General features: G+C 48.0%; 3 protein-coding genes and 1 long non-coding RNA gene across 4 annotated transcripts; 3 read left to right on the forward strand and 1 right to left on the reverse strand.

The window, feature by feature from the left end:
• Positions 1 to 25: 25 nt before the first annotated feature.
• LOC142073755 (uncharacterized) lies at positions 26 to 13,536 on the reverse strand. Its single transcript, XR_012670462.1, has 3 exons — positions 13,467 to 13,536; positions 8,706 to 8,912; positions 26 to 107 (listed from the first exon to the last, which is right to left on the reverse strand). It is a non-coding gene; the product is annotated as an uncharacterized LOC142073755 (long non-coding RNA).
• Positions 2,995 to 6,776, forward strand: LOC142073745 (keratin, type II cytoskeletal 5-like). The gene is made up of 9 exons (XM_075133890.1): positions 2,995 to 3,489; positions 3,909 to 4,123; positions 4,451 to 4,511; positions 4,628 to 4,723; positions 5,000 to 5,164; positions 5,421 to 5,546; positions 5,932 to 6,152; positions 6,423 to 6,457; positions 6,565 to 6,776. Exons 1-9 carry the CDS (start codon positions 2,995 to 2,997, stop codon positions 6,774 to 6,776), a joined length of 1,626 nt encoding a protein of 541 aa, XP_074989991.1.
• Positions 8,678 to 18,347, forward strand: LOC142073744 (keratin, type II cytoskeletal 75-like). Its single transcript, XM_075133889.1, has 9 exons — positions 8,678 to 9,194; positions 9,596 to 9,804; positions 12,458 to 12,518; positions 13,182 to 13,277; positions 13,469 to 13,633; positions 14,008 to 14,133; positions 14,268 to 14,488; positions 14,763 to 14,797; positions 15,206 to 18,347. Exons 1-9 carry the CDS (start codon positions 8,808 to 8,810, stop codon positions 15,409 to 15,411), a joined length of 1,506 nt encoding a protein of 501 aa, XP_074989990.1. The 5' UTR covers positions 8,678 to 8,807; the 3' UTR covers positions 15,412 to 18,347.
• Positions 17,392 to 23,546, forward strand: LOC142073607 (keratin, type II cytoskeletal cochleal-like). Its single transcript, XM_075133599.1, is given in 9 exon segments — positions 17,392 to 17,443; positions 18,770 to 19,264; positions 19,894 to 20,107; positions 20,343 to 20,403; positions 20,818 to 20,913; positions 21,292 to 21,456; positions 21,794 to 21,919; positions 22,319 to 22,515; positions 23,331 to 23,546. Coding segments are annotated over 9 exon segments (1,605 nt in total). The 3' UTR covers positions 23,530 to 23,546.
• Positions 23,547 to 26,123: the final 2,577 nt, after the last annotated feature.

The raw sequence follows: 26,123 nt of genomic DNA on the forward strand, positions 1-26,123 counted from the left end.
GCTACGTTGAATTAGATGTCGCTCATCTAATAGCTATAAAAAATATCCAAGAATTGGATACCTCTTGGAGAGTGAAAGTCTTCAAGATCCAATATTTCTTCACATTCCTAGAATACATTGGAGACAAGATCTTGTTTTGAGACGGTGGAGAAAAAACAGAGGAGGTGTAGCAATTTTAGAATAGGAGATGTAGCAATTTAGATTCTCTGACTAATTGAGAGAAATTAATTGAGAAGTAAAAGCACAGCATCATCTGGCTGAAAGCCACGGACTGACAGATCTCATTGCTGGAAGATCAGTTGAAGAAATAGATGTGATTAGGAAAAAAGTCCCAACCTCGGCCCACGTATTTCAATAAATTCAAGTAATGGGTAGAGAAGCACTTTTAGGAAAATACTCGAAGAGATGGGCAAACAGAGGGGAATTGGCAGTGCCTGAATGATGGACTGTGTTCGGGTTTTCCTTCGAGACCAGAGTTTTCCCATAATTTTCTAGGATGCTCTGAACTCTGCATGTTCCTCTCTGTATCCCTCAGGAAATCTCCTCCCCAAAACCTTCCAGGCGTGGTTACGGGTCTGCTGCGGCTCTCCACTCCTGCTCCACCACCTCTCCCTGCCGAACACTCACAGCTGCTTCCCGGGAAGGAGCAATATCCTCACTCTGAACAGCAGCCTGGGCAAGGTTAAGTGATGGTCTTCCTCATTGCTGCCCAAACACACTCTCTAACCGAAGGGGATATAAGGTATATAGCCAACAGGCACGTCAGACGGATGCCCGCATCAACACCTGGGTCATAACGCAGAGATTACGAAGCCCTTCATCTAGCATGAGAAAGGCTGCGGCCAGAATATTTGTTCTCCCAGGGCACCCCTTTTCAAGCAAGATACAAAAACACACCCTGGGAAAAGTTTGCATCTCTGGTTACATGGCCAATGTACAGTTGTCCTTGCTCCAGAGCAGGGCTTTGGTCACCACGTTCGTAACCTCCTGCATCCAGTCCTGCTGGACAAGTTAAACAGATGTAGCTATGACCTGGGGCTTGTATTTCAGTGGGAGAGGACAGCCCTCGTTAATTCTAGCACAGCCCAGATTAAAACCTTAGTCATAATGAAATGAATGGTGCTTGCACTCAGGGGCTTGAATTTGCAATGTGTGAAGGGAACTGATTGCTAATTGCTACCCATAACATTTTTACAGAGTTCTTTAGGACAGACAGTCGGTAGCTTAGTCACAGAAGCTCCTCTCTCTTAAAAACTGCCGCTTGTTGTAACACACAGTAGCTGAAACACTCCCAGAACAGTTATTTTAGCTTTGTTCCAGGGTGTGTAATGGAAACATTAGAAGAATAGAGAGGGGGAAGCATGAAGGCAAAAAGAGATGATGGGCAAATGACCCTCTTGGGACCTTCTGGTCAAACTCACTTGACTGCCCGGCCTCCATGTGTGAAATGGCAAGCACACTTGAAAGATGCCTCTGCAAACATCTGCTCCATACCCCGGTGTCTTTTTAACAGCTGAGGAAAGCTACGACTTCCCAGCAACGCTCTGCAGGTGGGCTGCTACCTCCTCTGGTGATGTTCAGCTTGGGCATGGGCATCCACAAGAGAGACCTGGGCAAACCCAAAGGGCTGCAGGGTCCAAGAGAAGCACGTCCGTCCCTGGGCATCCAGACGAGACACTGGGAGTGACTTTCGAGCACCTTGCCTGCTCTAGGGTACAGGGCTAGCACACAGCACGCTCCGGGCGAGTCAAGACACCGTACGTCTTTCACCAGAGAAATGCACTATTTGACTTTTCCTGGGTGCGATGCGGAATAAGAGTAAAGGGAGTTGTCTGTGAACAGTGTCGTAAACCCGGATCCCAAGCACTGAATTTCCTTGTGAGTAAGAGATATCAGAGGGGGAAGGCAACAGACGTGGGGAGGGCAGCCTGGGAACCGGCTTCAGACCGTGTAGAGACAAGGTCACCCCATGAGTCAGGAAACAGCCCAAACACCTGCGAAGGTGAAGCCCTGAGAAATCGCCAACTCAGGGTTTGTGTCGTCACAGCCAACGGTAACTCCCTCCCAGGTCATATTCTGGTATTTCATCATTTGTTGTCAGTCTGAATCAGGATGAAACGTAGACATTTTTCGCAGAAAGAAAAGGTCTGAATTCATAAAACTACCATTCATAAAACGACCTCACATGTCCTTCCCTCTCCCCAGCTCGTTTGTGATAGCTGACGTCCAAGACTTCCTCTGATGCCCCAACACCATCCTGGCTTCCCTCTATCACCTCTTTCTCCCTCCTGTATCATAGAATCATAGAATCATACAGGTTGGAAAAGACCTCTAAGATCATCGTGTCCAAATCAGTTCTGGTTTAAATGACTCTTGCTTGGGCATGAGAACAAGAGTCCAGAATTTCCGACATGTCGGGGCCTGAGGTGCTGATGCCCCGCTGGGGTTTAATCAAAACCACGGCAGCAGGAAAAAACAGACCCGCAATAACAGATTTCTCAGACCTTGGACCACTGCACCGTGAAATAATGCGTCTTTACGCAACAGAGAGATTGATTCATCCATGAAATAGAGATGAGCGAGCGCTTGCCCAACATGGGGAACCATCTACTGCAGAGGTGAAAGGAGGGAGTGGGAGAGGGATGGCTGTGAACAAGAGTTGAGCAGGCAGTATTTAGTGTTTTCTCAGATATTTCGACAGCCAGATCATGACCATGACAAAAAAATGCAACTCCTGCACTTCGTGAGTGCTTCATAGGTGCTTGTGCTCCACAGGCGCTCGTGCTCATGGTGAACTCAGCGTCCGCTTTGCTGCTGGGTGTGCCGAGCCCAGTTAATCAGTAGGATGAGCACCACGCCAGACCCATCCCCAGCCAGTAAGGATATAAAAGGGCCAGTCCCAGCCTGGGGGAGCACAACTTCACCTTCTGCCTTCATCCACTTCCTTGCTGCTTTATTCTTTCTACCGCTCTCACCCTGCTCACATCAGCTGCCATGTCTCGCCAGTGCGCTGCAAGGAACCAGAGCAAAACTGGCTTCAGTGCTGCTTCTGCCTTCATCCCAAATGCCAGCAGCACCAGCTTCTGCTTACGTTCTGCATCCCAAGGTGGAAGCTGCAGTACCACCGCTGGGTATGGAAGATTTGCTGGAGGTTTTGGAAGCAGGAGCCTCTACAGTCTTGGTGGATGCCAGAGGATCTCCGTAGCTGGAAGAGGTGGTGGCTTCTATGGACCTGCAGGTTTTGGTGCTGGCACTGGGATATCCTGTGGTTTTGGTGGTGCAGTTGGTGGTGCCTTTGGGTTTGGTGGTGGCATGGGTGGCCCTGGACTCCCTGCTGTCCCAGCTGGAGGCATCCATGAAGTCTCAGTCAACCAGAGCCTTCTGAAACCTCTCAACCTGGAGATTGACCCCAGCATCCAGAGTATCCGTAAGAATGAGAAAGATCAGATTCAAACCCTCAACAACAAATTTGCCTCCTTCATTGACAAGGTGAGACAGAAGATTTCTTGGTTATGCTGTGTTGATTCCTCAGTGGCGAAGCACAAACAAGGGCAAGTTTTAGCTTTATCAGCAATTTTGCTGCTCTTGTACTGCCACTTCTAACATCAGCAGCCTGGGAACAAAACCTGCTTTGAGACCATTCATCCCTCGCGTTAACGCTGAGATAAGACCAGCCAACAGGGGGAAAATGGTGATATAGGATGTAAGGAAGCAGAGTTTGCAAAGAGAGCAGGGATGTTAACGTCAGATGTGCAATGCTTGCTGGCTTGTGTAAATTGTCAGCTGTTCCCCACGGGCTGAGAGCTCCCACCTTTCAGCAAGTGAATCCTTGCAGGATTGTACCTTGCCCCTCTAAGGAAAACCATCCTAAAATCTCTGTTTCTGAAACATCTCCTTTCTCTATCCAGGTCCGATTCCTTGAACAACAAAACAAGGTCCTGGAGACCAAGTGGGCCCTTCTGCAAGAACAGGGGAACAAAACAGTCAGAAACAACATCGAGCCCCTCTTTGAGACCTACATCAACAACCTCAGGAGACAGCTGAACAGCTTGCTGACAGACAGGGAGAACTTGGGAGGGGAGCTGAACAAGGTGCAAAGCCTTGCTGAGGAATTCAAGAACAAGTAAGTCCATCCATCTGTGGTCTGCCTGGAGAGCAGGGTGGGCTGCGATAGATGCCAGCTCTCTTGCAATCAAACGTTGCATCTGTGCAATGAAACAAGGAAAGAAGGCTTTTTTGCTCATATAATCTTCCGAGGAGGCCCAGGTTAAGTTTAGTATGAGACATATTCAGCCTCACTTCCCTACGGCTGAAAGTCACAGGCAGAAAATTTTAGGGCTAAGAGACCAAGGTACAAAACTGTACATGCAAAAAAAATAAGAGGCTGGTCCTGAAAATATGAAATAACTTTTGTACAACCCTAGACCAACCCTCCACTTCCATCCCGCAGATACGAGGAGGAGATCAACAAGCACACAGCTGTCGAGAACGAATTTGTGATCCTGAAGAAGGTGGGTGCACGCACGCTGTGCCTCCCAGCCCGCACGAGCATAGCAAGAAACACATCCAGCTTTTCCTCTGCTTCTCCGAAAACCGCTTCTTTTTTGTGATGTGTTTCCTCTTCTAGGAGGTGGATGCTGCCTATATAAACAAGACGGAGCTGCAAGCCAGGCTGGACTCCCTTGTGGAGGAGATAGATTTCCTCAGAGCCCTGTATGAAGCTGTAAGCACCAGCATTTACATCCTTCTCCCATTTTCCAATGTCCTCGCCTTCCTCTCCCACTTCAGAGGCTCAGGACTGATTGTCTTCCATTCCGTTGCACTAAATAATTCAATGCTTTTTCCATTTCACCTGCTGTCTTAACCCTGCCTGAAACCGTCTTGGAAAAATCACTTTGCCCACCCAGGTCTACACCCTCTAACTTGGGGGGTTTCCTCCCTCTGAGCAACGTTCGTGTCTCACGCCTGCAACTCAGGAAAACGCCCGCTGCTTTTGCAGGAGCTGTCTCAGATGCAGGCCCAGATCTCCGACACCTCTGTCATCCTGACCATGGACAACAACCGCAGCCTGGACATGGACAGCATCATCGCAGAGGTCAAAGCGCAGTACGAGGACATCGCCAACCGGAGCCGGGCGGAGGCCGAGTCCTGGTACCAGTCCAGGGTGAGTGCCCAGGAAGGCTTCTGCAATGGGAAAACCACGCTCCCTCCCCCAAATCCCCACGGGGAGGTGGGTCCCACTGTGATTTTTACAACACAGGATGTCTTCAGATTTAATAATCCTGTAAATTTTGGAAGTGCTGATTTGGGATTGAGAACACACGTATACTTCTGAGTGCAAACACCCACACCCCCACATTCTGCTTGGCTCTAAAACCAATATATTTTACTTTGACTGGTTGTTCCTCTCTCCGTGACAGTACGAAGAGCTGCAGGCTACGGCTGGCCGGCACGGGGACGACCTCCGCAACACCAAGCAGGAGATCTCCGAGCTCAACCGCCACGTCCAGCGGCTGCGGTCTGAAATCGACAGCGTGAAGAAACAGGTAAAGGGCAGCGTAGCCGCATAAGGCTTAACTCCTGCTGTGGTCTAACCTCTTGCTTGTCCAGCCAACTCCAGGGTATAAAAATAAATGCATCTCGGCGAGTTCTGCTGGATCAGGAATGAATACGACAGCATTTACCGTGGTGCACTAAGAGTAACCTAATGCAATATTATCAAACCTAAGGAGACGTTAAGAGGCGTGGAGTTAGATTAAATCCAGGTTCTGACCTGGCTCAGAACATGGATCAGTTCAATGATCGTTAAGATCACACCTATAGATGTGAACCCAAAGACTTCTGCATCTAGACCAGGCATCATGACCTCAGGGTATAAAGAACTGGTCTATGCTCTGGATAAGGAATGCAACCACTATTTTTCCTCCACAGTGCGCCAGTTTGCAGACGGCCATCGTGGATGCCGAGCAGCGCGGGGAGATGGCTGTCAAGGATGCCAGGGCAAAACTGGCCGAGCTGGAGGCCGCCCTGCAGAAGGCCAAGACAGACCTGGCCCGGCAGCTCCGTGAGTACCAGGAGCTGATGAACGTCAAGCTGGCCCTGGACATCGAGATCGCGACCTACAGGAAGCTGCTGGAAGGAGAGGAGTGCAGGTGGGTGCAATTTTATATCCCGGTTTCCAGAGGGGCAATGGAGTCGCAGACCCTTGTCAGGTTTAGACTTCCCACGTTCAGAAGACCTGAAACCTATTTAAAGGCAAGCAGTGGCCCGTGAAGATGAGCTATTTGGGAAGATGGTAGCCTTTTGCGCAAACTTTCCAACTTCCGCCAAAAATATTCCAAGGAAATTCTCCTGCCTTTTCAACCAGCTCCTGTTCACGGGTTCCCCTTGAATTCTTACTGGCTCATTTTGCTCCCTAACAGGCTCTCTGGAGAAGGTGCCGGTGCAGTCAATATCTGTAAGTAACTTTTAAAGATAGTTTGGCAACTTTTACTTAGGTTTGTCCCCCTGCCACTCCGAGCCCGCTGTTTGCGGATGACTCTGAAGAGTGTTTTCCTCTTGCAGCTGTGACCAGAACCGCTGTAGGAACGGGGTATGGAAGTGGAAACTGTCTCAGCTTCGGAGGCAGCAGTGGTGTTGGAGGTGGGGTCTGTGCTGGAGGAATGGGCTTCAGCTCTGGAAGCGAACAAGGCACAGACGGGTCATGCGTGGTCGGCGGAAGCAGTTCCAGCATGAAGTACGTCTCCACCACCTCTTCAGCCAAGAGATGCTACTAAAGTCAGACATCAGCACTGTTAGCTAGTTGTGCCAAGTTTCCTCTCGTATCGCGTGCAATCCTTACCCTGTTACTTGCAAAAGATTTGGAAGCTGTCTGTCCTTATTTATATAAAACACGCCGTGCTCCTGTTTGTTCTTCGACTCTCTGAAATCCTCATTTCCCAGTGTTTGTTTAATAAAAGGCACATGGAATTAATTCTGTCACGTCCTCCTTTTAATTCCAATTACTTTATAGGGCCTTGGGGAAAAGAGTGGTTGACATAGCAGAGTAGAGCTGAAGGCAAACAAAAGTCATACACACAAGAGTTGAGATCTTTCCTTCCTCTGCACTCACTGCAACTCCATGGACACCTCTTATATCCAACAGGAAAAGAGCAGTTGGATGTTCCATTCCCAGTTGTGTGAGCAAAGTTTTTTAGCATCTGTATCTTCCACAGGATGGGAAAATATCTACTCTTCCTAGCAGGCACTAGAGAAAACGTCCTTCTATCTTAATTTCTACATTACGGTATCCCAGCATTTTCATGCCACCTTAATCACGCCCAAACCCCTGTAATCTTTCAAGGTTTTATGTGATGAGTCATGTAGGGATATAAATCTAGTTTTTCCCAAGAAAGCAAGTACTTCAGCTCACGCTGTTCTGTACATGTACTAGCTGCAGGGGCTAATAAAATGCTGTCACTGCCATTACCATAATTAGAAATGGAAAAGACTCATTAAACCCCCAAACTCACCCTCTTTGGGAAGATGATGTCCCCAGACATAGGCTGTGAGATAGTTAAAGACCCTGAGGGTAAGGAAGGTTTAGTTCTCTCTCTCTGATCTCCTGAACAGCAGTAACGAGAGACAAACTACAAAAGCATCAAAGCCCATATTAAGGAAAAAAAAATGTGCTGAGATTACCACAGCAGATTGTGCTGGTTCAGTCTCTGACACAACCCTGCCAGTGACTAAAGCACTAGAGGTAAACGTGACGCACATTAAGTGCATGCTGACACCCAGCCTAAAGAGAAGGCGATATAATAAAGCCCAGCGGTTCATTAACCCTCTAGATCTAAGCACAATAACACACTACGGGAAAGGAAATGGCTCGTCCTCTTCAACACCTGCCCACCCTTCTCTGGCATCTCTGGATGGACCATATTTCCACTGACACCAGCAGAACTGGTATTTGGTTTGTTATTTAAACACTGTCCAGCATCAAAGAGCCATCTGATGACCTGGACTTTTACAAGTCGGGCTGTTTTCTCTCTGGGGGACCACGTACTTTTAGCTGTCTCATCATTCAGCATTTCGGCTAAGCAAAACATCCAGGCTCCCTTTGTAGCCAACAGAAAGGCACAGGTGCCTCCCAAATTATCATCTTTACCAGAAGTACCTCTGTGCAAATGAAGTGTTGCCTGCAAAGATGAGGAGTGCAGACCAATACATCTAACTCCTTGCCTAGATCAGGACGGGTTGCTCCTACCCCAAGACCGCTAGCAATCGGGGAGCAAAATCAGTTTTTCTTTAGCAAAGCACGTCAAATTGGCATTTTCAACACCTCTAGATTCCCTCTTGTAGCAACTTCAGTCCCATCAGCTTTAAACTAAACGGGTGCTGACACCATTAACCAAGTTAAAAGCAAGCCCAAAGGGAACTTCCGGACACAAATACTTTTTTTTCCCCACCAGTAATCCCTGCTCTGAAAAATACAGGTTAGAAAATTTGGTTAGTTTTATGAGCCTGAAGGTTGCCAGCCCATCGCATTAGTGAGCCTGGTGATTAACGGGTTGGGAAAGGTGGCCACGTGCCAGCATACCAAACCGATGAGCTCAGCCAACTGAGCTGCGGTCTTCTGTGGACAAGCCCAGCTCTCCAAGAGGATAAAAGGCAGAGGGGACTCCTGATCCAAACTCCCAAAGATTTCTACTTATCTGCCATCTCACCTCATTGTCCTCTGCTCTCGCCACCGGCGAACGATTGCACAGAAGTCAGTCGGTATTAGGTCAGGAGGACTCACTAAGAGTTTCAGTACTGCTTCTGCCACTATGCCCGTTAACCGAAGCAGCTTCAGCTCCATGTCCATGTCCCGCAGCAGTGGTGGAGGCGTGGGACGGATCAGCAGTGATTTTGGCAGCAGGAGCCTTCACAATCTAGGGGCAAGCAAGAGGATTTCCATGAGCGGAGGGTATTGTTCTGCTAGACCAGGATACAGTTATGGATCAGGTCATGGTGGGTTGGCATATAGAGTTGGTGGAGCTGGGTTTGGGTTCGGAGGAGGATGTGGCCCTGGAGGTATTCAAGAGGTCACGGTCAACCAACACCTCTTGGTACCTCTTAACTTGGAGATTGACCCCAACATGCAGAGAGTGCGGCAGGAGGAGAAGGACCAGATCAAATCCCTCAACAACAAATTTGCCTCCTTCATCGACAAGGTAAGACATGTTCCACTTCATCCAGCCTGCCATGTTTGCCTACTGTAGAGTAGGATCAGGATTGCTCTCAACATCATCTATTTACTTCTAAATCCTTAATGCACAGAGTTAAGGATTTTGTTCAGCTTGTTACCTCCGTATCCAGACTGTCTATACAGCTCATTTTGTCAGAGCTCTATAGACAGTCTGGATATGGTGCAAATTATTTTTCCAGGTTCCTTTGCAGCTCCTGGTTTCCAAATCTTCTTACCAATGATCTTTTGATGGCATGCCCATCTAAAGCCCACTTTAAGCTATGTAAAACAAAACCCCCCTCACATTAAAGCCCCCATCTCATGAAAAGTGAGGCATATTCTGTGTTGATGATCCCAAATGATTTAAATTGTTCTGATGGGTTTCAGGTGCGGTTCCTGGAGCAACAAAATAAAGTACTGGAGACCAAATGGAGCCTCTTGAAAGACCAAAAAATTGTGAAAAATAACCTTGAACCTATGTTTGACGCGTACATCAGCAACATGAGGAGACAGCTCGAGGCTCTAGGAGGGGATAGGCTGCGGCTCAGCTCAGAGCTGAAGACTATACAGGATGCTGTTGAAGACTTCAAGACCAGGTAAGCAACACACACGCAGAAGGAAACCTGTCCAGTTTTTCCTCACTCTATCTTCTTCCTGGATGAGTTAAGACGCAAGGCAACCCCAAAACTGTGAGACCTCAGAAAGGACTAAAGTGACCTGGTTCCCCCCACTTTAGCTGCTGTATAAATGTCAGCAGCAGTGCTCTACCCGTTGCAAGACATATGCAATTTTTTTGCAGGGACAGGTGAACTTTTTAAATGTTGTAAAAGGCTCATCAGACATCCACAGGAGTTGGGGAGCAGCTTCTCAAAAGCTTAGTCTGTCCAGAGCTTCGGCTTTCCAAATGGTTTCAGCTCCCATGTAGTCATTTCAATACAGACCAGGACGAAACCTGAATCTCAACAAGACTATTGAGTACTCTGAACACTCACATTTCTTACTGATGTGGGTTCCTTTCCAGGAGAGAAAAATTGTCTAAAACAAAAGATTAATTTTAAGTGTGTGCTTAAGTGCTTTTGGTTTTCTTTTTTTTTTTTTTTTTTTTTTAAATTATTATAATGTCCCTTAATATCAATGTATTGGATAGTTTTAGCACTTCTGAAAGTCAGGAGTTAGCTTCCACCCATGGAAAGTCACTGAAATCTTGGGTTTCGGCTCAGCTCATTAACTCTTTAGGCTGTCAGGAGGAGGTGTTCCCTCCCTCATCCACTCTGCATCTTGCAAAAACATCTATCGAGCGTTAGTGTCTGCTACCATGCCCACAAGGGATACACTGCTTAATGGGTGTGAATAAGTAAGGAGCTTAAATTGTCAATCTGGAACCAGAAAAACGAGAGAAGAGAGCTAAGTGCAGGGTGCAATTCAAAACAAGGACACGCGCATTCTGCCAAAACCCCTCTGCTCTCCCTTTCGTGGGAGATCATGTGTCTGACACTTTCTGCCACCTTCACCAACAGTGCCTCTAGCCCAGAAGTAGCATCAGAACAGAAACAACTGCCTTGGGGAAGAGAAATCACCATCCACGGTCTACTTGAGACTTCTTTTTTATGGTTCTCTGTGCCTTCAGAAAAGAAACTAACAGAGAAAAAAGTCTGTCCTGTGTCAGTTTGGCCATATAAGACCTCAGAGTCTGCTACAAATCAGCCATCCAGATTTCCTTAATTCATTTTAGGATGGGACAGATGACATTCCGGAGATAAAACATCTTTCTCCATCACCTACAGAAGAAACCCCGAAGGACAGAGCTTAGCCAAAATAGCCAAGTTCCAGGTAGCTGACGTGAGATGAATCCCAGCTCTAATACTGCTATTGATTAACTGGGTCAGAGAGTGTCCTCCTTCTGTTCTCATCACAGGTCCACGGTGAAAGCAATTTTAAATTTTGAAAAGCAATGTCTAACATTAGCACAATCTGGAGCAGCAAAGCAGCAACAGAGATGGCTCAGCCGAGAAAGGACCCTTGGTGCGACTTCAGACAAGAAACCCTTTGACAACCAAAGGTCATCTCATAGAAGAGGTTCAGACTTTAATACTCTGCCTGCATCTGACATAAAGTGGCAAATATTCCTTCTGGCTCCAGATCAGGGAATCTTCGGGCAAAAGCTCAATTACATCATACGCATTGCTGGGCAGGGACCATCCTCTTGCATCGTGGCAACAACGCCTACACCTACCAAAAGGACGTCACCGCTTCTGTCCCCATTTCCTAGGAGTTTGTTCTTCTTACCTTTATTTATTTTAAACTTCGTGGATCCCAAAGTATTCTTCCTAATGCTTTGCTCTTCTGAGTCAAATGCTAATCCATACAGCAATTAGAAATTAGACATATGCCAAATTAGTTTTCCTCTTCTACGTGGCTAAGAGCTTAGAGACCCACAAATCTATATACAGCCTAGGACTTTGCTTAATGGAAATTATTTTAAGGGTTGGATACTCCTGATGTGAAGAAACCTTCCCCCATGAAAGGGTCATGAAAGGCTAACGTTTTATTAGCTGCATGGACTCCTTCCTTTGAACTTTCATCTCCCCCATTTAATCATCTCATTTGAGCTGGGCATCAGCCCATGTTGCTGGTTTTTATCCTTTCCCAAGAGCGGGACTGCGTGCTGCTGCTGATCCAGACCCTGGTTTCCTGGCCCAGGCCATCATCCTCCCTCCTCCCCGGCCACCCCCAGCCCTCCCGAAGCCACCGCGGGAGCTGGCGTCAGAGATCCCGGCTCTTCTGACTAACCCAGGTGTGGCGGCGATGAGCTCAGCCACGGCTCCACCCAGCCCTCCCGGCCTGAGAAAATTGAGAGAGTACAAGGCTCCCATTCACAGCGAAAACTTCTGGGAGGATAAAACGTGCCTTTAATGAAGGCCTGCAGCTTTTCTAGATGGCCTCCTCCCACCACCTAGCCCAAGGGTGCTGTCTTTCTATCATAATTGGTGAGATACACATATCTAATAATGCTACGTGTAGTATATGCACTGACATCGCAAGGACATAGCATCGTTAGGTAGTTGGTTTTGTTGTTTCTCCCAAAGATCTAGGCATCGGTGGTAAATGCCCCTGGGAACAGACTCTTTAGTGTCTCCGCAAGCACCCCGCAATGAATCTGCGGAGGAGGGATTTCCATGCGCCCGTGGTGGACGGGGTGGGTTGCAGTATGGAAGCTGTAAAGGGATGCTCACCTTCCCTTCCCAACAGGTACGAAGAGGAGATCAACAAGCGCATGACTGCAGAGAATGACTTTGTTTTGCTCAAGAAGGTGAGGCGCCAACAACAAAAAAGGAACACACTTTTTAAAGGCAAAACGCATTTGAATGCAAATAACCCTTTTTATCCGGCAGTGCCAAGCTGGGCAAAGCACTTAGCAAACGTGTAGTCATCCCTCCTTGAAGCAGAAACACCCAGTTGTGCCAGTGTGTCAGTCCTTGGCAATAGCTCGTTCTTGTTTCAGGCCCCTCATCCAAAATTCAGGTGAGTCCCGGTCCCCCAGGTACCAGATCAGGTCTGGGTCATCCGTACCTCGCAGTCACTCCCCTAGATGCTCTGCCACTTCTGCAGCCTTTCTATATCCAATCCCACCCTCCACAGCCCCCCCGGTCCGACCTGCAGGAGACACAATAAGAAACTTCCACTATCTCAAGCATCGTCCAAAATATCTGTCCCCTCTGCACTGGCAAAAAAAGGGAAATTTGGTGGCTTCTGACATGTCAAAAATTGCTTTGAGCTGTGGACGTCATTCCTCCCTCCCCCAAAAACAAGGTGGAGGGAAGAAACTAGTTCCCTCTTGGCTCTGTTTAAAGGCACAGAGGTCAAGAAAGTCTTCAGTTCTGCTTTGTCTCCAAAGGTTCGTATTAAACTGATCTTTGTACAAGGACACAGATAGGCAAGGTTCGGTTCACTACCTCTGTTGTCGCGGTTCCAGGATGCGGATGCCGCCTATGTGAACAAGGTGGACCTGGGGACCAAGGTGGATGCACTGACAGATGAGATTAACTTCCTGCGAGCCCTCTACGAAGCAGTAAGAATCTCCCAAATTTCCCAGTTCTGCTATTTCCCCCTTTTCCTGGTAGCAACAGGATCGAACCAGCCCGAGAGAGCTGTTCGGAGCTGCAGTTCCTCCCCATTCCCACCCCTCGACCACACATCGTCTCTGGGACAAGCACAGCAGTGAAACACGTGGGACTGAGAATGAATTTGTTTGACTTACAGGAGCTGTCTCAGATGCAGTCACAGATCTCCGACACCTCCGTGGTCCTGTCCATGGACAACAACCGAAACCTGGACCTGAACAGCATCATTGCAGAGGTCAAAGCGCAGTACGAGGACATCGCCAACCGGAGCCGGGCAGAGGCTGAGTCCTGGTACCAGAGCAAGGTGAGGATGTGAAAATTAACCAGGCGAGCTAGAAAAATTTTTGTTTAGCATTTCCCAAAGGATATTTTATACTGGAGAGTGCAAGAAGAGGGGACAGGGCAGTAGGGTGTAAAATCAAGTCGATTTGGATAGGAATTCATTTAGTTTCTTGGACATGTGAAAATGCATTTTGACAACGAGAGACAGAAGAGCATAAGGAGATAGAGGGAGGAGAAGATATGCTAAAGCTCATGAGGAGGAGCTTGGATTGAGTACGGAAAGAGACAGGGGACCGGTCAAGAGAGGATCAGAGCAGGGTCAATCTCTACCAATGAGTTCAAGCTCCTGCCCAGATCTGACTGTGCCCTGGTGTCTCATCTCCCTGCCCATCTCAGTATGAGGAGCTGCGGCTCACGGCTGGCCGGCACGGGGATGACCTCCACAACACCAAGATAGAGATCTCGGAGACGAACCGCATGATCCAGCGGCTCCACTCGGAAATTGATAGTGTAAAGAAACAGGTATGGCGCACAGGACCCCTCCAAACATGGGGGCACCTCCATCTCCACCACCTTGCTGTACCCTTGCAAGGATGCCTGGAAATCGGGGTCCAAACCCACTGAGCAGTCACCAGACCTATTTCCACTTCCTCCAGTGCTCCAGTTTGCAGACGGCCATCGCAGATGCTGAGCAGCGCGGGGAGATGGCCATCAAGGACGCCAGGGCAAAACTGGCTGGCCTGGAAGATGCTCTGCAGAAAGCCAAGGCAGACCTTGCCCGGCAGGTCCGCGAGTACCAGGAGCTGATGAACGTCAAGCTGGCCTTGGACATCGAGATCGCGACCTACAGGAAGCTGCTGGAGGGCGAGGAGAGCAGGTGAGTGGCTCCCCTGCAAACCAAATAATGTCCAAACCCATAGATGTTTTCACATTTGCCTTGCAACAAGAGAGGGAAGGGCCACAAAAACTTTCAGAGAAAACAACCCCCTGTCCTACGCAGTTACAGGTGTTATTTCAATTCCTGAGAGACACTCATCATCAGACCTTAACACCCCAGACCGTTCTGTTAACCAATGTCCCTGGTGCCAAACTGTCGCTTGAAATTGTCCTAAATAACAAGCCCTTCCTTCTCTCTCCTCTCTTTCTTCCAGGCTGGCTGGAGAAGGCGTTGGTGCAGTGAATATTTGTAAGTAATCTGGCTCTTAAGCAATAGATTGAGTATTCATTCAGTTATTCCTTAAATGTCTCATCCTTAAACTGAGGATAAGACAATGAAAATGAGCTATGCAGCTAGTAGTTACCAGCTGGAGTATACGGAGGGTTTTGCAGCGTTCTGTGGGACTGGGGAGGCTGATAGATCTTTTCTCTGACCAGCTCTGAACTTGGAACGTTTTGTACATTGAGACTGTCCCTAGGAGACTCAGATGTCCAAGGCCAGCTCTGCTACAGGATAGGAAGAAAAGCCAGAGAACCTGTGGAATACAGGCAGTGGTAGACTGTCCAAGAAAAACCACAAATGCGTGAAACTCAAGGTTGAAATTCCTCAGTACTATTCCAAACAAACTAACCCTCTGCCCATGGTTTCCCATCACAGCCGTGGTCTCATCTGGGAGCAGCTACGGAGGTGGGAACACGCTGGGGCTGGGGTCAGGCTTCAGCAACAGGCTCAGCATGGGGGGAAGCGGTGCCAGCTCCGGCAGTGGGAGCTGCCTGGCCGGCGGATTCAGCTCCGGCGTGGGAAGCAGCTCAAGCATGAGGTTTGTATCGAAAAGCACCACCAAGAAGAGCTATCGGAGCTAAGTCGTGGAGGCACCCAGCTCATCTGGAGCAGAACAGGTTGAGCACCACCTCCTGCTGCCAGCACAACGCCTATTAACAGCCACACTTATCACTTTCCCATTAGGGGAAAACATATTCCCAGCGCTACTTATTGGCTTGGGAGAGATGCCTCTCCAAGTCCAATTAATTCCTCTGCATAAAGCCTCACCCAGCTGACCAGAAGCCCAGCACTGCTTGTCAATGAGTAATCAGCCTTCCCATTAACGGGTGTAGCGTTAGAGCTCAGCTCGCAGCTTCCCAGGGCTCCCTTTTGCTCCAGTGCCCTGGTGCAAATCCAGAGGAGATGCAGGACTTGGATTCATACCAGCGTACGTGAAAGGAGACCGTGTCCCTTCACCCACTTATGGCAGAAAGCAGGAGGTGCGTTGAGACCACAGTCTCTTGTGCTCCCTCCTAACCAACCCTGCTCCCCACTGCTGGACTTGCTCTCCCCAAAGGCTTGAAGAATTGAAAACGAAGTGTCTTTCAATATAGAGGCAGTTGCTCTGTTTCCCAATTCGTCTTGCATTGCTGTCGTTTCACCCCAGGGCTCTCTAGCTCTACTTACAGCCAAAAATGCAGCCTTCATTTTCCATAGGTGAAAGGGGTTGGCTCTCTATAATGTCTAATTCCTCCACCCAGTACGTATAATTTAAGCCAAAAGATCACATATCCTACAGGTTGCTAGACCTTGTCTCAGCAGCAAACCATTCTCCTTTCCACCAGCCAGAGTGAGCTGAAAGTAGAGACAGGGGTTAAAAATACAGGAAAGACAAAAATGAGGAACAGCAGGCTTTGGTAACATAGATTTTACGTAACCTGGAAAAACATCTCTGTTTTAGTGCCTTTGTTCTTAGCTTGGGTTTGTTTTGGTTTTTTTTCGTTCTCTTTTTATGGAAGGGGGAGGAAGGCAAAGAGGAGGGTTGGAGAATTATGTGCCAAAATTAATGAGCTCGTTTCCTCCCATCTTCTGCTCTTGTCGAACTGTATGAGTTTTATGGAATTTCTTCAATAAACTGCAATCAAACTTATCATGAGCAACATGGGTTTTCTGCGCCATTACAAAATTCACCTAAAAGTGTAATTTTCAAATAAGGTTTAGAAGATTTGCCATAGGCACTTGCTGTCACTCAGAGCCTTCCCACATCCTCCTCCTCCTCCGCGTCTCAGTCCCGGAGAGGATGGGGGAACATTAAGTGTATTGGAGACAGGGGTCACAGAGCAGCAATACCCAAGCACTTTGGGAGGTTTTCCAAGTGGCACAGCCAGCAGAGCAAGACCAGAAGGCCATAAACACCCACATCCGAGCCAGTCAAAGAACAGAAACAGACACTTTTGGGTCAAACAATTCGTTCCCCAGTAACACCTCTCTCCCTCCATGGGACCAGAAGTGCTCTAGGCAGTCGGCTGAAGCCGTCTGCATTGCAGGAGCGCTCCAAAAGGTGTTTTAAAGTCAGGAAAGATGGATCCCACGCATCACAGCTGAACTTCTGGAAAGGCTGGTTCCAGACCTGCAGCTTGTGCAGGGAAAACAGGAGGGATTTATCTCCATCCCCCCTCTGGAGCAGCCAACAAAGTCAGGCCAAGTGCTAAGCAAGGATGCGGTCCCTGGGCAGTGTGATGCTCCCGAGCTGAGGTTTCTGTTGAATCAGCAGATCGAAGCCGGGCTGGCTCAGACAAGCTGGCGGTACTGAGCTCTGCTCAGGTCTGTAATTAAAAACCCAAGAGAGAGAAAGCGAGAAAAGAAGCCAACATGACTTCTTCCATTTCACAGAAGATGCCAACTATCACATGTAGCAGCTGTTCTCCAGCATCCAGGGCCCAATCATGAAAGATGCTGAGCTCTCTGAACTCCTTTTAGGCTGAGTCCCAAGAAGTACTTAGCACACACAACTCCCACACAGCTTTACCCTAAAATGTTGCATGGCTAAATGAGGCAGGCCAGCTTTCAGGCTTGCATGCATGAACTTCTCTCTGATCCTCTTCATGGAGGAGAACATGTTCTCAGGCCATGGTGAATGCCAAGAAAATCACATAAAAGCAAATGCACCTTTAGAAAAGGCTGAGATTTTCAGGGCTAAGCCCTCAGTGTTATCCCACTGCAGGCAAAAGAATGAAGAGGGTTCCCACCCATGGCACACAGCCGTTTAGGTATTTCAGCAAAGACGGGACTGAAAATCACCTATTTCATTCTGTAGGAAAGACTTATCTGCCTTTCCTGCATCTTCGTCACTCTGAACCCACCTCCTTTGCTGAAAAATAAGTATATATATATATAGTCCAAACTTACATACACAGGGGTTTGCCAAACAATTTCGCCAGAAAGGAACGACCAAGCCCAGTTCTCCTGTAAGCTATTCCCTATAGAGGACACTTCTGCAAGCAGTAAGGTGAGAGGTGTCAATCTACCTGACCGGTATCAGTCACATTCCCCCCAAAACTAGGGAAAACAACAGCCTCCCCCTCAGGGCATTCAGTGGAGGAGAGAAGCACACGGGTAGCTTGAGAGACAGAGCAGCAGATCAGGCTGACTTTCTCTTTGCAGTGCACTCACTCCACCATCACCTCGATCTATTCAACCTTTGGCTTTGGATTTCCCCAGCTAGGGCAAAGGTCTGAGCTGGAAAATTTTTCACTGCTTCCTCCTGCTCTCACCCCGCTTTGCTGCACCCGTTTTCTGCTTGGAGTCCCAGACCAGCAGAGCCCTAGCACTGAGAAAGACGTTTGCACGGGTCCATCTCCTGTCCCGAGAGAATTAAAAGATTGTTCTCTTGAGGTTAACAAAATTACAGAGGTCAAAGAAAAGAAAGAAAGGAGTAAAATATCGAATTAGGTTTACAAAAGGAGCAACTCTGGCTAAAAGCTAATGTAATACCAAACCAAATCAACCCCAGCGTTTGGATCCCTGGAATATTCCCGAGAGTTTAACTCAGATTCTTCTTTTCCCACATGTAAAACAAAGCAATGCTCCCTCCCTCGCTCCCTGCAAACATCAAAAGATTGGTTCTGCTTCTCTCTTTCATGCTTACTATAAAAAAAGGAAGGTTTGCAAATGCAGTTTTTATGGGACCAGGGATTCCCCCCAATTCAAATGAGAAACACAGCTGAATGATCGGTGTGCGCTTAAAAGCGGCTCAGGTCACTATTCAGCAAAAGAGATGAGTGGGATATTACCAAACAACCTAAGCTCATAAACATCTTTAAAAATGGTCTTTTGGGGCTGGTCATGCAGCCAAAGCCTGTTTTCCTGGGACATAAGAAGGTGAAAGCTCTGCTTCTCATTGCAGAGGGTTTCTGGCTGGGTCAACTTGCGCGCATTGGCTCCTGCTCCTGCGTTCAGATTCTCCTTCTGCCTTCATTCCCCTTCGAGCTGGTCTCAACATCTTGCCAATCCTACATGTCTGCTCCAGAGCTGGGGGCATGAGGAGTTTCAGCTCTTGCTCTGCTGTGATCCCGAGAAGTGTGAAGAGATCTACCGTCAGCACCACCTCGTGCCGGGGAGGTGGTGGTGTGGGGTACCCCAGGCTGGGATGCTTCGGCAGCAGAAGCCTCGGAGGCAATGCAGGCTGCAAGCCCAAACGAGCAGCCAGTGGCTGTCACCTGCTGCGAGATGGCTACAGCCCCTCCAGCATGGGGTTGGGCTATGGAGGTGCTGGCTTTGGCTGCAGGATCGGCAGAGCCCTGGGGGTCTGCACACCCCTTGTCAAGGTCACAGTCAATGAGCGTCTGCTCCGGCCGCTCAAGCTGGAGATGGACTCAAACCTTCAGTTTGTGAAGCACCAGGAAAAGGAGCAGATCAAGACCCTCAATAACAAATTTGCATTTTTCATTGACAAGGCAAGAGAAGAGATGCCCGGCTCAACGGGCACCGGAGCTGCAGGGCTGTAACAAGCTGCCGTACGCCACAGCTGAGACAAGGAATGCATTTGCCGAACTGCTTACCAGCAACAGCAGCCAAAACTCGCCGCCTGACTTTGCAGTAAGGACCTGTTTGGGTTTTATGAGGAGGACATTTTGCACCACCTTAGAGTAAAAAGGGGACTTCAGTGGGGGCAAGAAGGTATTTTCATGCTCCAAGAGTGGCGTAAAGCAGTCTTATTGCAAATGACAATCAAGCTTTGCTGTTACATGCAGAGAAGCTGATTCTCTAATGCCCCATTTTTATACCACTTGAACCCTAATTTCAGTAGAATTACCTCTGACTTACCCCACTCTACTGTGGTGCTGAGTCTAACTTGGTGCTTTTTGCATAATAACAACCAAGAAATTTTTCTGAAGAACCTTCTTCTGAGAAGATGCTGTTTGACAGATTTTAAATGCTTGCCTTCTCCATTCACCTGGTACTATCCTGAATAACTCACAGGTTTTCTCTCTCAATTTGCCAATTCTGGGACTGTAATTATTCACTTCTGCGTCACCAGTGTAACAAATCACTATACTTTGAATGCTTTACTTCTGGGTTTCAAGTCCAGTTCCTGGAGCAAGAGAACAAGGTGCTGGAGACCACATGGGTATTTCTACAGGAACAAAAGTGTTACAGGAGCAATATCGAGCCAATGTTTGAAACTTATACGGGCAACTTGAAGAGGCAGCTGCACGTTCTGGGAAGCAACAGAGCCAAGCTGGAAACAGAACTGAGCACCGTGCAGGGTACCATGGAAGATTACAAGAAAAGGAAGTTTTAAAAAGATAGAAGCTCCAAAACTAGGGCCAGAACTGATCTCATCTAATTTTTGGATGGCAAAGGCTGCACAAGATGCAAGATCTCTTCCAGGTGTGCATGTGTACGGCTTGCATCAGCAGTTGGTTTCCATGCTGAGGTTGAGCATTTGGAGGTGGTAGAGGAAGATTAGATTCATATTCTTGCTTGAGCTGAATAATGAGGAGCAAAGTCATCTTTTTTCTTCTTGCAGGTATGGAGAGGAAACTCACTGGCAAACGTGCGCAGAGAATGAGTTTGTTATGCTCAAAAAGGTAAGAGCTTTTCAAACCAACTCAAACACTTATTCTGGGCTTTTAGTATGAACAGCAGCCAATATTGCTGGAAAGAGAGGGTGAGACTGCCTCTCAATCTCCAGAGGGACCTAAAGGCCAGCTTTTGGGAAGATTTCATTAAAAGAGTTGAATCCCACCTTAAGCGAGTCCGTTTTAGCTGAGCTTGTTCATTTGGGATGTTTGTATACCCCAACTGGTCAAAACCTTTCCTTCTCTTCTCTGTGTCTAGAGATTTTTTTTTCTTCTGCCTAGGAGAATAAGAGAGCGAAACAATTTAATAGCATGGTAAAATTTACGTCCTTGAGAAGAGCAGCCCTAAGAGTTTGTAATCTCATCACTTACTAGCATTAAGCAGTTTGCTCTTCCATTTCATAAACCCTTGATGCGCTTCAGGACGCAAATTGCGCCTACGTGAACAAAGCTGAGCTGGAAGCCAAGGTGGGGTCCCTCATCCAAGAGATCAACTGCCTGAGGAGCCTGTATGAAGTGGTAACGGCTCTTCCTCTTCTGCTCCCTTTTCCTCCACCCCATGCCTCTTTAGGGGGCCTGTGGAGTTAGGCTCCCACAATCCATCGCTTAAGTTCATGGAGACTTTTGGTGTTTCATGTGTACATCAGTTGATTGCTCTGGATTTCAAAGGTGTTGCTCTTGCACTACATGGGCGAGATCCTAAGGAATCTGTTTCAACTCGAGGGTGAAGGTGGGATCCAGAGAGATTAAACCAGAAAATCCTTCTTTGGGTTTTCTGCCGTGAGCCTGAGGTCGCGGTACGTGGAGCACACTGCATCTCCTTGTCTCCACGCCACGGAGAGCTGCAGGGAAAGCACCTCTGGTGCAGACGACTGATAATCTTGCTGTCGCCCCTAGGAAATCACTCAGCTCCAAGCACCCATTTCGGGCAGCTCTGTTATTCTGCAAATAGACAACAGCTGAGGCCGGGACATGGATGACATCATCACTGATGTCAAAGCTCAGTATGACGACATTGCCAAAAAAAGCTGGGCTGATGCAGAAAAATGGTACTACAGCAAGGTGAGTCATGACAACACTCACAAAAGTATTTATGCCCCACTTTCTGCTAAGGGCCCCGCTTCTTCAGATTTCCTAATTTGGGTTGAACAGGCTTTTTAAAGGTCTGTTTTCTCAGCTGCCTGCTGTGTTTTCCCGATGTGCGATACATCCTCTGTTAATGCCTTCACACACAGAGCTGCTACTGTGTAAATGAGTCATTTGTGGCTCCCAGTGACAAAGGTTTTTGCCTTAAAGCTCAAGATCCGGGTCTGCGGACCCAGAATCACACAGTAGGTTTAATTACTGACTCATCTCCTCACTCTGGTATTTATTTTAATCGCATTTTCTCTCTCCTCAGTATGAGGAACTGAGAGAAACCACTGGCAAACACGATGACAGCTTGCGTAATACAAAGAATGAAATTGTGGCGCTGAATCGGGTGATTCAGAGACTAACCGGAGAACGTGAAAACACCAAAGCCCAGGTAAGGGTGACTCAGGGGCAATAATGTGTCAATCGCCATTCCCAGGTTGTGGCTTTCCAAAACTCCTCCGCTAAAGCAAGGGAGCAATAAAGCCAGTTTTGGTGAAATGTCAGCTGCTCAACTCTAAGACTTGCTGGTAATCCAGAGTACAGAGTAAAATGGTCTATTACAACTAATAACTGAACTACCATCAGCAGAGACCTGCAGTGAGAAGGCAACACACACACAGAAGTCTCAGCTAGGCAGAGGGGATCATCCGAGATTTAAAGGTTTATCTACAGAGCCTGAAAACGTAACGAAGTGCAGGTGCACGAATACACAGACAGGCAGATTCAACAACCCCGACCTCTTCAAAGCACACACAAGTAAGTGGCAGTAATGAAAATCTCCTACCTGCAGAGATGCAAACCAGAAGGAGCCATTGCTGAAGCCGAGGAGCACAGGGAAGTGGTTATCAAAGAAGCAAAGTGCAAACTCTCCGAGCTGGGTAAGACAAAGCAGATGGCTTGTGAGTACCAGGAGCTGATGAACGTCAAGCTGGCCCTGGACATCGAGATCGCAACCTACAGGAAGCTGCTGGAGGGAGAGGAAAGCAGGTGGGAGCTTGTACAACCCTGCAAGGAAGAAATGGTAACACACCTAACCCCACAACCACCTTCCACAGGCTGTCTGATGAGTCATCGCCTCTCTAATTGCAGCAAATCCCACTGAGACCCAAAGTCCTAGGGGGTGACACCTTCCAAAGCACTTTCCAGCATTTATGGACCCAAAGTCAAAAGCCCCTAATCCACTCAGACGCTTAGGTTTTCCCCCCAAAATGGAAGACCTTGCATGAATAAAGATGATGTCTTGTGTAGCCCCAGGTCTTATAAAGCCAAAGGCTCAGTCACAGTCGTGCGTGGCCACCTTTGCCACCCCAGCCGAAATGAGCGGGTACCTATTCACACGTGGGCTAATTGAGGGGACAGAGGGAAAGCACTTGGCCAGGACTTGCTCACACTTACACACACAGAGCCAAAGCGAAACCCTTTCCCTGCTTGGCATGACACCGGACTCAGGAAAACTTCCTCACAGGCATGAGCTGAGCAGTCGAGTCACGGTAGGTCCAAAGGACCTGCCTGGCCTGCTGGCAGCTTCCCACATCCCCAAACCTCCCAATTATTGGCCAGTTATAGGGACACACATTAAATACAGACCTTGGTTTTTACACATCTCCATTTCTCCCATCCCCTTAAGGTTGTGCATAGATGGTGGCTGCCCTGTGAATATTTTTAAGTGCCAGGAAAATCCCTATTCCTACTAGTCCCGCAGGATCGGCTCTGGAAATCCTGAGCTGAAATGTTTTCTTTGCAGTTATGTGCTGATCCCCAGGAAGAATCACATGCAATACTGACCCATACTTTCACGGCAGCTTCTCCTCCAGCAGCAGATCCCTCTTCAGAAGCAGAGGTCTAGTGACCGGAGGAGGTGTCTGCGGCAAAAGCATCATCACCGGCTCTGGAGACTTCTGTGCTCCTTGTACCACCACGGGAGGATACAGTGTTGTGAGCGGGAAGAGCTCCGATGTCAAACACGTGTCCTCTACAACCTCCTACAGGTCAAAATACTAAAAAAAACCCAACAAGCATTGAAAGGCGGGTCCTCACTCCACCAGTTCATACCAGCAGCAGCCTGCCAGCAGCACACACAGAAAACACGCGGGGGATTTGAAAGCTTTCAGTCCAGCCCACGTTGCTTATTCCCTGCGACGTTCACCACTGTTATGAAACTTGCTCTTTTCATTATTTTATGCTGTAGTTTTACAAATAGCCTCTTCCCAACGTTTGCCTGTTCCTCCTGGGTTGCGTAGCTCTAGCAAAGCCTGCGCAGCAATGCTAGTTTGACTAGGCAGCGCACAGTTAGCACAGTGTACGCGTTAAGGAACCACTTACCTGGGTTAAAAACACCAAGTGATACAAGTGTCTGCTCCTCCAGCGTATGGACATGATTGCAAAGAAAAGTTAAAACTCAAAGGGAGCAGAGGAGTCTTACCCAGAACATCCGATTCCTCTGTGACGCTTGTTGTTTGCCTTTATCTTGTTTTTTCGCTGTTTCTCCCCAATAAACTGACACAGCGAATCTGAGATCACAAGATACAGCTCCTCTTTTCAGAGTTACAAAACACGCATTAACGAGACAATTGAAAAAAAACCAAACGCAAACTCAAATCAAGGCCGAGGCCATCTCTCGCTACAGTCCCCAAGAGAGCCGCTGCTTTGGAAAACGTGGGGTGCAGAGCTGGTCCGCGGGAAGAGGGAGAGGGGTGAGGAGATCACGTCACAGCACTGCTCACCCACCACGCTCCTCCTGTGTCCATCGCTCGGTGAACATCATGGACCTAATCCCCTAAAACCAGGATGAAAGAGGGGGGGAAACTCCCTGGGGGCTGAATATCACTGCGGTATCACAGACCTGCAAAAGCGGCTACAGCCAGACTGTGCGAATGCAGCTGGGATGTGAGAGATCACGAGAACAGGAACAAATCCAGGGGATATTTTCCTGCTCTGAAGCCTGTGGTAGGCTGGAAGAGGAGAAATTCTCCCACCAAAAAGTTCTTCTGAAACAAAACTTTTTTTTTTCTTTTATTAAACTGAAATTTTTCCATTAAAAAAAAATGTAGCCCCATAATGTCTCACTCCCAACACGCTCAACCCGATTTGAACTATTTGGCTTAATTGAGCTAGCTCAAAACATTTTGGGGTTTTTTGGAGTCAGTTCAACAACATATTCAGCTGCCCTTCCCTGTTGCATTGGAGAACCTGCAGCTTTATCCAGTGTCCCTCTCTCCTTTCGGGTCAGGCGCCCTGCGAGCCCAGCCTCCTGCAACCCCTGTCCTCGGATTTCTGTCCAAAAGCGCCGTACAGTTGCATTTCGTGTCAGTTGTCCCATCAAAAGCAGAAAGCGTTTCCTAGGATGACAACGTGGAGAGAAGAGATGCAGCCACAGAGCCGTAAAATACAACTAGAGTCCGGAGCAACACGGTCTGACACACGAGGATTGAGGACAATCACAAGATTAACTCTAGATCTCACGCTAAGAATGTCCGTGAGCCCTGGAGCCGAAGCGTCCAAGAGCTCCCAGATCCCTATAGCAAAGCTGGTAATTTTGGCTTGCAATTGAAACCAACCACTGAATAGGGATGGGGAAAGAAAGGCAGTAAACAAAACAAAATCATTAGTTTGAAACTTCCACCCTGCCCCTACAAAACACGCCGCCCTCCCACACAGCGACGCAGGCACCGACGCTATCCCTGTCCTTCCAAGGACCTGGACACACACGCGTGTGAACAGCAAAGCAAGGAAGAGTCCGAGCCCTGACGCCGCAATGAGGGCACTTGCCCAACGTAGGAGGCGAAGGACCAAGCCTGGCCCTGCCCCAAACCAGGTAGGAACCCAACCTTCAAGCTGAGGGATGAGGGGAGGAGGAGACGCCACTTTTCTGAGGATTTGGCTAATAAGAATGTCGGCAAAAGCTACCATGTTCCAAGCGTTGGTTTCAACTTCAACTGATCAGCAATTCCCCCCAAATAAATTACCATGTTGGAAAAACACTCATATCAGCAACCTGCAGAAAAATCACCTTGAGAAATAGATTTGGCCCCACAGATGTTTCCCTGGCATTAAAACACATTGCCTTTTTATAGGCAGAACCAGCAAAACATGGTCATTTACCACTCACCTGCCTGCAAGACTTCGTTCATTAATCCTCAGTAAATTCACATTTATTATTGATAGGTTTTATTAAACAGCAGGTTGAATCACATTCTCCTCCAAAGCTCCTCCTTGCAAAGTGAGGTACCAGCAAAACATGAAGATCTCCTCTGACAGAAAAGCATTTTACATTTTCAAAGGCTCAGTTCCACTGCAACCAACCTATAAAAAGGGGAACGTGCAATTTTTTCCATGTCTCCTGAAAACAACTCACCCAGCACAACTCCCTTAATTTTTGCTGCTATTAGACAAGATCTAAATACGACTCCTCTGACTTAACAGCATTCTTCAAATCTTTATGGGGCAAATATGCTGCTGCTTTCTCTGCGGCTAAGCACAACATATGCTAAGTAGTTCACATTCTTTGCATCATAAACATTTTGTGGAAGTTTCATTCAGCCTCGCCCCATTTTCCACGCAAATAAAAGGAAGAAGGTGCTCCACTGTGGTCAGAG

This window comes from Calonectris borealis, chromosome 30 (genome assembly GCF_964195595.1).
Source record: "Calonectris borealis chromosome 30, bCalBor7.hap1.2, whole genome shotgun sequence".
In the NCBI taxonomy this organism is placed as follows: domain Eukaryota; kingdom Metazoa; phylum Chordata; class Aves; order Procellariiformes; family Procellariidae; genus Calonectris; species Calonectris borealis.

Bases quoted from the DNA above. Each gene is read 5' to 3' on its own strand.
- LOC142073745 (XM_075133890.1), top strand. From the start codon at position 2,995: ATGTCTCGCCAGTGCGCTGCAAGGAACCAGAGCAAAACTGGCTTCAGT. The intron at 3,490-3,908 runs GTGAGACAGAAG...TTCTCTATCCAG, and splicing joins TTGCCTCCTTCATTGACAAG to GTCCGATTCCTTGAACAACA. The intron at 6,153-6,422 runs GTGGGTGCAATT...GCTCCCTAACAG, and splicing joins CTGGAAGGAGAGGAGTGCAG to GCTCTCTGGAGAAGGTGCCG.
- LOC142073744 (XM_075133889.1), top strand. From the start codon at position 8,808: ATGCCCGTTAACCGAAGCAGCTTCAGCTCCATGTCCATGTCCCGCAGC. The intron at 9,805-12,457 runs GTAAGCAACACA...CCTTCCCAACAG, and splicing joins GTTGAAGACTTCAAGACCAG to GTACGAAGAGGAGATCAACA. The intron at 12,519-13,181 runs GTGAGGCGCCAA...TCGCGGTTCCAG, and splicing joins ACTTTGTTTTGCTCAAGAAG to GATGCGGATGCCGCCTATGT.